General features: G+C 46.7%; 1 protein-coding gene across 1 annotated transcript; it reads left to right on the top strand.

The window, feature by feature from the left end:
* The first annotated feature begins 1,089 nt into the window (after nt 1-1,089).
* Nucleotides 1,090-11,126, top strand: PHOX2A (paired like homeobox 2A). The gene is made up of 3 exons (XM_072132947.1): nt 1,090-1,361; nt 7,842-8,029; nt 9,605-11,126. Exons 1-3 carry the CDS (start codon nt 1,121-1,123, stop codon nt 10,034-10,036), a joined length of 861 nt encoding a protein of 286 aa, XP_071989048.1. The 5' UTR covers nt 1,090-1,120; the 3' UTR covers nt 10,037-11,126.
* Nucleotides 11,127-11,483: the final 357 nt, after the last annotated feature.

The following is an 11,483-nucleotide window of genomic DNA, read 5'->3' as shown; positions in this document are numbered from 1 at the left end:
TAATGTTTGCTGGTGATGTAATAATGTTATTATTGTGCACTGAGGATTCATCATCACCCTGCACCTGTTATAACGTTATTAGCAGCCATTAACCCCTCCGCCGCCGCCCGTCGTTCTGGGGGGGTCGGAGTCTCCATCACATGAGATTATAATCTCCACATCTGCCTCCTGGCATCAGATTTCGTTGAATTTCCCCGGATGTGAGACATAAAGATGGCGCCCCCCCCCCCTTATATTATAGCTGCAATGCATGACGTCACTGCACGTCATATATCTCCCTGATCACATGCGGCGCTTATTATATTATATTGGGAGACAGGATTATCCATCATGTAGCATTATAGATTGTTATTATTATTATAATTCCCGGATGTTCCTGCTGTTCAGACACAAACCATTATATCATCATCATTATAATAATCATTTATTACTACAACAACCGACCTCATCCTCCCTATCGCGATATAAAGAGAGGATCGTCATGTAATGTCCTTTGCCCGGGAACCTGTTATAACCTTATAGTAACCACAGCGGTATAAGCACCTGCTGGACTGTAATAACCATATAAAGCTCTAGTACAGAGAGAGAGCGATAGACTTATATAATAAGGTATCAGGCAGCTCTGTAATATAATGTCACAGAGCTGTAATAATGTTATATATCACACAGCAATGTAATATTATTATTATTATTATTATTATAGCTATAGTATAGTAATAATGTTATATATCGCACAGCACTGTATTGTTATAATGATACTGAGCTGTAGTATAGTAATAGTGTAATATATCGCACAGCACTGTACTATTATAGCCTTATAATGCTCTATCATGGTGATTACTATGTAGACTCCCCCAGTATAATGTGATATCGCAGGGTAATAAGGTGACTGCGCTATAATAACCATATAATCACCTGCTGGTTTGGGTATTGGGACACAATGAAGCGGTTTATTATAACCATATAATGCTCTGATGATGTGACGCAGCCTTGTACCATTATAATCCCCTATCATGACAGTGAGACCCCCCCAGACAAGAGGTGAGTGACAGGGGGCGGGGCAGGGGGCGGGGCGCCCAGGGTCCGGGTATTAGAGCTGCAGGAGCCCGGGCGGCGGCAGATGCGGGATGTGCCGGGAGCCCTCAGCATGGATTACTCTTACCTCAACTCCTATGACTCGTGCATGGCCGCCATGGAAGCCTCTGCCTACGCCGAGTACAGCAGCTGCAGCCAGGCCAACTCCTTCCAGTACACCCCCATCCGGGGCAGCTTCACTGCCAACCCCGGCTGCCCCCCGCTCACCCCGGCCAGCTGCACCCTGGGCGCCCTGCGGGACCACCAGCCCTCCCCCTACTCCACAGGTGAGTACAACTGCATCCGACTACACCCACCTACCATAACTACCCCATCCGACTACACCCACCTCCCATAACTACCCCATCCGACTACACCCCACCCCTGATATATGCCACCCACCCCCGACCAGGAAAGGACCAGAGGTATTCCCTTTTTACCGGTGAGTGAGTGCACCCCTAATAAATGCACCCTCAGTTACTTCATCCGACTACACTATATCTCTAAAAACTGCACCCTAGGAACCGCAAGCTGCCGCATCCCACCCCTGACCAGGTGAACCCCTCTGATACTAGAGGTCCCCCACTCCTCCTAACTGAACACCTAGATACTTCATCCGACTACAATGCAGCTCTGAAAACTGCACCCCAAGAACCCCAACCCCGCTGCATACCACATTTATCCAGCAATGAATCCTAGATATCCTTTATAGGAGTCCAACATCCCTGACTCCAGATCCCCTCCCGACTACAAAGGTGAGTGCAGGTAACTGTCCCCTATAGAGGATCTCCCACTGCTGCCTCTGTCAAACATATCCCTGTAACTACCCATGTCATATAAGGAGCCCGGTAGGTGGGCAACTCAGGGATCAGCTGTCATCTTTAATGACACCCGATATGTACCCGATATCTCCTATATAAGGCATCCGACTGCTCTGGATATTCTCTGTGACCCCAATCTTTGTTAAAGGGGGTCCTGAATGTTGTGTTGGTTCTGTACCTGATAATAGAAGGCGATGGGATTGGAGATCTTTGTATATATCGGGGGATATTCCTCCTTGTCGCAGCCTTCATCATATTTTGCGATCTTTCATTCCTCCTATAAATAGCGATAAACCCGACTACATCCGGATTTGAATTGGATTCTTTCCATGTCACGATATACAGGAGCACGCGATCGCTGTGTCGTTCTCCTCAGTAGGGACGAGTTCCACAATCTGATCATTGTATCTGTCACGATATCAGGAACAAACGCAACTATAATAGTGTCAGGATGTTCTCCTTCTCCCTTGTTATAATTATTGATAACAATAATAATTATTATTATTGCGATGACATCGTCCGATGTTTTTCGTTCAGAAAGATTTTGCAGAAAAATAAGCACAACCCCGACCATCACCTTCTAAGATCTTCTTATATCATTCCCAGATTTCTTATTCATTATCTGCAAAATGATTGATCTATTACAATCAAATCTACAACTATTGCGTTTTTTTTTAATAATTTGTCGTCCATTGGTTGTATTGTCACAGCGATAAAATAATAAGGACATTTATAATAAATTCACCTGTTATAATAACACCTTCATAGTAGGATATTAGGATATAGCAATTATACACACTGTTATACAACAATCGCACTAATATCGCAATACTCTATAAAACACTACAGTACAAATACCGGGACAATACTGGAAGCATCGATTTTTATCATTTGACAATTCTGTACTGCAGATTTTCAGGTTAACTTTGTATAAAATATTTTATCACAATATTTGGTCATCTTTTCCATATCGCAATATAAAAAGTGTAATTTTTTTAAAAAATTGAATAAACTATTTTTGTTTTAACATTTTATGAGATCCTTATATAAAATAGTTAGAACTTTCTGCTGTTCACGATTAACCCTCATGTCGCGATATTACCGCATCATGCAAAAAAAAAATATCTTTGAATTTGGGAGTTTAAATTTCTATTAGTGAGTGTTTGACTACAAAGTCTTCATTTACATAAAAAAACTCATACGATAATATAATATTTCTAGAGCATTATATCTGATATAAGGTTCTTGTACATTATCTCTGTCTTGTTACTTTATAATCTGTATATTATAGGAGAAAATAATATCATCTTATTCTATCACAAAACACTACACCATACATTGCTCTATTATATATAATATCGCGACATAACATTATAATTATGTGATACATTCCCGTGCCAGTAAAAAAAAGAAAAAAATATGACTATAAATTCCTGATATTAAACAATTAAATAACTGCCCCAAATGATTTACTGAAATATTCTCATCATTTTACGAAATATTCCGTCATGTAACCTTCATATCGTGATACATCGATAAATATTCCTTATACATGAATGAGATAATGGATGTCATGTCTCAGGATGTTTTATTGTAGATCGTTACAAAATCATCGGACGATCCCTAATCTATAGGAGACCCTCATATCGCGAGATGAAAATAATATAATATAATTATAATATTAGGAAATCCTCGCATCTCCTTGATAATAACCCGTAGATTATAATGTATTATAATCGTTGGAATTACCGCAGAACATCGTCCCGTGTGAATGCACCGATCACTGTCAGGATGTCGGTCTAGATGTTATCACGATATAGAATCGTCCTATGGGGAGACTGCTGTGATGTTGTGAGGGCCTATTATGATTATGTGGGGTCTCGGCACTACAACCCCCGACATCCCAGAGAAGATGAGTAGGGGGTGGACTACTACCCGGTGAATGGGGGGAGGTGAGTCTCCAGTGTATAGGGGTCCTCAGTATGGGGGGTCCCTATCAGGACTGAGGCTTCAAAGTGCAGGAGACCCCGGAGACTGATCCTTCCTTTGAAGTGTTAACATTGTATCCAGCCCTTTCCCTGCTACATTGTATCCAGAGCGGCCCCTGCAGGGCCCCAGCCGGGGGCCCCTCCCTGCCCCTCCACAGAATGAGAAAGGACAGTCACCTCCTGCGGCTCCGGGGCCATTATACCCTGCAGGGAGGGACACAGCCCCATTCATTAGGCTAATTACTGCTGGTCACTGCATGATGGACAGGAGACCACCATAGCCAGACCAAGAGCTGACAATCTATACAGCATCACCACACACTATCCCCCACTGGTCCTACCAGACCAAGAGCTGACAATCTATACAGCATCACCACACACTATCCCCCACTGGTCCTACCAGACCAAGAGCTGACAATCTATACAGCATCACCACACACTATCCCCCACTGGTCCTACCAGACCAAGAGCTGACAATCTATACAGCATCACCACACACTATCCCCCACTGGTCCTACCAGACCAAGAGCTGACAATCTATACAGCATCACCACACACTATCCCCCACTGGTCCTACCAGACCAAGAGCTGACAATCTATACAGCATCACCACACACTATCCCCCACTGGTCCTACCAGACCAAGAGCTGACAATCTATACAGCATCACCACACACTATCCCCCACTGGTCCTACCAGACCAAGAGCTGACAATCTATACAGCATCACCACACACTATCCCCCACTGGTCCTACCAGACCAAGAGCTGACAATCTATACAGCATCACCACACACTATCCCCCACTGGTCCTACCAGACCAAGAGCTGACAATCTATACAGCATCACCACACACTATCCCCCACTGGTCCTACCAGACCAAGAGCTGACAATCTATACAGCATCACCACACACTATCCCCCACTGGTCCCTACCAGACCAAGAGCTGACAATCTATACAGCATCACCACACACTATCCCCCACTGGTCCTACCAGACCAAGAGCTGACAATCTGTACAGCATCACCACACACTATCCCCCACTGGTCCCTACCAGACCAAGAGCTGACAATCTATACAGCATCACCACACACTATCCCCCACTGGTCCCTACCAGACCAAGAGCTGACAATCTATACAGCATCACCACACACTATCCCCCACTGGTCCTACCAGACCAAGAGCTGACAATCTATACAGCATCACCACACACTATCCCCCACTGGTCCCTGCCAGACCAAGAGCTGACAATCTATACAGCATCACCACACACTATCCCCCACTGGTCCTACCAGACCAAGAGCTGACAATCTATACAGCATCACCACACACTATCCCCCACTGGTCCTACCAGACCAAGAGCTGACAATCTATACAGCATCACCACACACTATCCCCCACTGGTCCCCAGACCAAGAGCTGACAATCTATACAGCATCACCACACACTATCCCCCACTGGTCCTACCAGACCAAGAGCTGACAATCTATACAGCATCACCACACACTATCCCCCACTGGTCCTACCAGACCAAGAGCTGACAATCTATACAGCATCACCACGCACTATCCCCCACTGGTCCCCAGACCAAGAGCTGACAATCTATACAGCATCACCGCACACTATCCCCCACTGGTCCTACCAGACCAAGAGCTGACAATCTATACAGCATCACCACACACTATCCCCCACTGGTCCTACCAGACCAAGAGCTGACAATCTATACAGCATCACCACACACTATCCCCCACTGGTCCTACCAGACCAAGAGCTGACAATCTATACAGCATCACCACACACTATCCCCCACTGGTCCCCAGACCAAGAGCTGACAATCTATACAGCATCACCACACACTATCCCCCACTGGTCCCCAGACCAAGAGCTGACAATCTATACAGCATCACCACACACTATCCCCCACTGGTCCCCAGACCAAGAGCTGACAATCTATACAGCATCACCACACACTATCCCCCACTGGTCCTACCAGACCAAGAGCTGACAATCTATACAGCATCACCACACACTATCCCCCACTGGTCCTACCAGACCAAGAGCTGACAATCTATACAGCATCACCACACACTATCCCCCACTGGTCCCCAGACCAAGAGCTGACAATCTATACAGCATCACCACACACTATCCCCCACTGGTCCTACCAGACCAAGAGCTGACAATCTATACAGCATCACCACACACTATCCCCCACTGGTCCTACCAGACCAAGAGCTGACAATCTATACAGCATCACCGCACACTATCCCCCACTGGTCCTACCAGACCAAGAGCTGACAATCTATACAGCATCACCGCACACTATCCCCCACTGGTCCTACCAGACCAAGAGCTGACAATCTATACAGCATCACCGCACACTATCCCCCACTGGTCCTACCAGACCAAGAGCTGACAATCTATACAGCATCACCACACACTATCCCCCACTGGTCCTACCAGACCAAGAGCTGACAATCTATACAGCATCACCACACACTATCCCCCACTGGTCCTACCAGACCAAGAGCTGACAATCTATACAGCATCACCACGCACTATCCCCCACTGGTCCCCAGACCAAGAGCTGACAATCTATACAGCATCACCACACACTATCCCCCACTGGTCCCCAGACCAAGAGCTGACAATCTATACAGCATCACCACACACTATCCCCCACTGGTCCCCAGACCAAGAGCTGACAATCTATACAGCATCACCACACACTATCACCCACTGGTCCTACCAGACCAAGAGCTGACAATCTATACAGCATCACCACACACTATCCCCCACTGGTCCCCAGACCAAGAGCTGACAATCTATACAGCATCACCACACACTATCCCCCACTGGTCCTACCAGACCAAGAGCTGACAATCTATACAGCATCACCACACACTATCCCCCACTGGTCCTACCAGACCAAGAGCTGACAATCTATACAGCATCACCACACACTATCCCCCACTGGTCTCCATGATCACGCACCGGTCCCTATTGGTCTCCATGATCACGCACCGGTCCCTATTGGTCTCCATGATCACGCACCGGTCCCTACTGGTCTCCATGATCACACACCGGTCCCTACTGGTCTCCATGATCACACACCGGTCCCTACTGGTCTCCATGATCACACACCGGTCCCTACTGGTCTCCATGATCACACACCGGTCCCTACTGGTCTCCATGATCACACACCGGTCCCTACTGGTCTCCATGATCACACACCGGTCCCTACTGGTCTCCATGATCACACACCGGTCCCTACTGGTCTCCATGATCACACACCGGTCCCTACTGGTCTCCATGATCACACACCGGTCCCTACTGGTCTCCATGATCACACACCGGTCCCTACTGGTCTCCATGATCACACACCGGTCCCTACTGGTCTCCATGATCACACACAGGTCCCTACTGGTCTCCATGATCACACACCGGTCCCTACTGGTCTCCATGATCACACACCGGTCCCTACTGGTCTCCATGATCACACACCGGTCCCTACTGGTCTCCATGATCACACACCGGTCCCTACTGGTCTCCATGATCACACACCGGTCCCTACTGGTCTCCATGATCACACACCGGTCCCTACTGGTCTCCATGATCACACACCGGTCCCTACTGGTCTCCATGATCACACACAGGTCCCTACTGGTCTCCATGATCACACACAGGTCCCTACTGGTCTCCATGATCACACACCGGTCCCTACTGGTCTCCATGATCACACACCGGTCCCTACCAGAGTCCAATATCACGTAGTGTCTGGTCTGTATTAGCATCTTCTATCTGCAGCTCTGACTCTCCCTATAAACCGCACACAGACCTTCCCCTGCAGCGCCATATGCCTGATACCAGAGAACAATAACCCGCAGGCATATGATGCCAGTCTTCATGTATCCTGTGTATATATTATGTCAGGCCTGACCCAATCTCTTCCTGCACACAGTACCCTACAAGTTCTTCTCCGACCCGTCCAGCATCAACGAGAAGCGGAAACAGCGGAGAATCCGGACAACGTTCACCAGCTCCCAACTAAAAGAACTGGAGAGGGTATTCGCCGAAACCCACTACCCAGATATCTACACCCGAGAGGAGCTGGCACTCAAGATAGACCTGACCGAAGCCCGAGTACAGGTAAGGAGTCCACAATTATACTCCAGAGCTGCGCTCACTATTCTGCTGCTGGTGCAGTCACTGTGTACATACATGACATTACTTATCCTGTACTGATCCTGAGTTACATCCTGTATTATACTCCAGAGCTGCACTCACTATTCTGCTGCTGGTGCAGTCACTGTGTACATACATGACATTACTTATCCTGTACTGATCCTGAGTTACATCCTGTATTATACCGCAGAGCTGCACTCACTATTCTGCTGCTGGTGCAGTCACTGTGTACATACATGACATTACTTATCCTGTACTGATCCTAAGTTACATCCTGTATTATACTCCAGAGCTGCACTCACTATTCTGCTGCTGGTGCAGTCACTGTACATACATGACATTACTTATCCTGTACTGATCCTGAGTTACATCCTGTATTATACTCCAGAGCTGCACTCACTGTTCTGCTGCTGGTGCAGTCACTGTGTACATACATGACATTACTTATCCTGTACAGATCCTGAGATACATTCTTTATTATACTCCAGAGCTGAACTCACTATTCTGCTGCTGGTGCAGTCACTGTGTACATACATGACATCACTTATCCTGTACTGATCCTGAGTTACATCCTGTATTATACTCCAGAGCTGCACTCACTATTCTGCTGCTGGTGCAGTCACTGTGTACATACATGACATTACTTATCCTGTACTGATCCTGAGTTACATCCTGTATTATACCCCAGAGCTGCACTCACTATTCTGCTGCTGGTGCAGTCACTGTGTACATACATGACATTACTTATCCTGTACTGATCCTGAGTTACATCCTGTATTATACTCCAGAGCTGCACTCACTATTCTGCTGCTGGTGCAGTCACTGTGTACATACATGACATTACTTATCCTGTACTGATCCTGAGTTACATCCTGTATTATACACAGAGCTGCACTCACTATTCTGCTGCTGGTGCAGTCACTGTGTACATACATGACATTACTTATCCTGTACTGATCCTGAGTTACATCCTGTATTATACACAGAGCTGCACTCACTATTCTGCTGCTGGTGCAGTCACTGTGTATATACATGACATTACTTATCCTGTACTGATCCTGAGTTACATCCTGTATTATACTCCAGAGCTGCACTCACTATTCTGCTGCTGGCGCAGTCACTGTGTACATACATGACATTACTTATCCTGTACTGATCCTGAGTTACATCCTGTATTATACTCCAGAGCTGCACTCACTATTCTGCTGCTGGTGCAGTCACTGTGTACATACATGACATTACTTATCCTGTACTGATCCTGAGTTACATCCTGTATTATACCCCAGAGCTGCACTCACTATTCTGCTGCTGGTGCAGTCGCTGTGTACATACATGACATTACTTATCCTGTACTGATCCTGAGTTACATCCTGTATTATACTCCAGAGCTGCACTCACTATTCTGCTGCTGGTGCAGTCACTGTGTACATACATGACATTACTTATCCTGTACTGATCCTGAGTTACATCCTGTATTATACTCCAGAGCTGCACTCACTATTCTGCTGGTCTTACACTTTTTTTCCCCTTTATCCTCAGGTTTGGTTCCAGAACAGAAGAGCTAAATTCCGCAAGCAAGAAAGAGCGGCAAATTCCAAATCTGGAAGTGGTGGAAATGGAGGAACGAATGGTAAAAAGTCTGACCCAACGTCATCATCGGAAGATGACGAGTCCAAGGAATCCAACTGCAGCCCGACCCCTGACAGCACAGCGTCCTTGCCCACGGCAGCGAGTCTGAACAGTCCGGGGGGCAGCCTGAGCCCCAGCCCGGGCAGTGGTAACAGCCTGGTGCCCCCCAGTCACAGCAGTCAGACCCTGAAGCCCCCACTATGGCCCGGAGTCCCCACCAGCAGCAGCACCGCGGACCTCCTCAAGGCCTGGCAGCCCGCAGACGCCGTGCCGGGACCCTTCGCCGGTGTCTTGTCTACATTTCATCGGAAGCCAAATGTCCTTAAGACAAACCTGTTCTAAGATACTGAGGTGATAAAATGGCCGACAAGGAGGAGGCCGCAAATGGACGATTGTGGAAATCGCCAAAGACGTAAAACGAGAATACAAAGGTCTCCGCTCCACGTCTAATACAGAGGACAGGCCCTCGAAGGCAAGGAGACATCCAAAATGGCGTCCGTCCATAGCAACAGCAGGACCCGCCCCCCACTCTCCAACCCCTTTTATTTATTATATTTATCTACAAATCGGATGTTTTTCCACAGAACGCAGCAGCGCGGGGGACGCCAACATCCACCATCTTATCCATGAGCAAAAGAATATGTGACACCCAAAGCAACCAATCAGAGCTGAGCTTACATTTCTCACACGTAGTACTTGTGCTGTGATTGGTTGCTAAGGGCAGGAGACAAGTTTATTTTGTGACAGAAATGAAATCCATGTTTTTTTTGATAATACGATCACGTGTTTGTCAGTAAAATGGCCGCCATTGGCTCATTAAAACATCCAGTGACGCAGGCTCCTCCCACCTGACTGTATACACAAGATACTTCCTGTTGTTGAGGAGTCACAGCTGTGCAAAGTCATGTGATTGGAGAGGAGTGCGCAGAGGGGAGGGGCATATGTGGTCATGTGATTCCCATACGGTAAATGAGCTCCATTATAGCAGTATTATAAGATCCCGCCCCTCACATCCATTACCCTCTCGATCAGCACATCTTCCGTTTTGTTATGGTGGGGGAAGGCGGCGGGGGCGGCCATCTTGAAGACAATGAACTGACGTTTCACTGTAAATTACTGTACATAATATAGAAGTTTTTGTATTTTCCAGGTGGCGAAAATGTCACTTTAGAATAATTGGGTGGGAAGGGTGAGAATCCATAAGACTCCGCCTCCTCCATGTAGTCACCAGGAGGGGGCGCCAGGTTGTAGATTATGTGCAAACCAACAGTATCACAACCTAAGGAAAGGAAGGGTTAATTCCCCAGTACGGTATAAATCTATATACCCTTATATACCGCTATACTCCTACATGACCCCACAGAGGTGATCGTTACCCCACATCAAATGTTTCATGTAATTTATAATCTCCAAATAAAATGTAATTTATTGTAAAGCTGCAAAACTGTTCTCTGTATTATATCTCATGTACACAGGGGGCGGTATTATAGTAGTTATATTCCTGTACATAGGGGGCAGTATTATAGTAGTTATATTCTTGTACATAGGGGCAGTATTATAGTAGTTATATTCCTGTACATAGGGGGCGGTATTATAGTAGTTGTATTCCTGTACATAGGGGGCGGTATTATAGTAGTTGTATTCTTGTACATAGGGGGCGGTATTATAGTAGTTGTATTCTTGTACACAGGGGGCGGTATTATAGCAGTTGTATTCTTGTACACAGGGGGCGGCATTATAGCAGTTGTATTCCTGTACACAGGGGGCGGCATTATAGCAGTTGTATTCC

This window comes from Engystomops pustulosus, chromosome 2 (genome assembly GCF_040894005.1).
Source record: "Engystomops pustulosus chromosome 2, aEngPut4.maternal, whole genome shotgun sequence".
In the NCBI taxonomy this organism is placed as follows: Eukaryota; Metazoa; Chordata; class Amphibia; order Anura; family Leptodactylidae; genus Engystomops; species Engystomops pustulosus.
This window is presented reverse-complemented; position numbering and strand designations above follow the sequence as displayed.

What these genes read in the sequence shown, in the direction of transcription:
- PHOX2A (XM_072132947.1), top strand. Translation starts at nt 1,121, where the DNA reads ATGCGGGATGTGCCGGGAGCCCTCAGCATGGATTACTCTTACCTCAAC. An exon ending in GCCCTCCCCCTACTCCACAG is followed by an intron (nt 1,362 to 7,841) that starts GTGAGTACAACT and finishes TCCTGCACACAG; the next exon opens with TACCCTACAAGTTCTTCTCC. An exon ending in TGACCGAAGCCCGAGTACAG is followed by an intron (nt 8,030 to 9,604) that starts GTAAGGAGTCCA and finishes CTTTATCCTCAG; the next exon opens with GTTTGGTTCCAGAACAGAAG.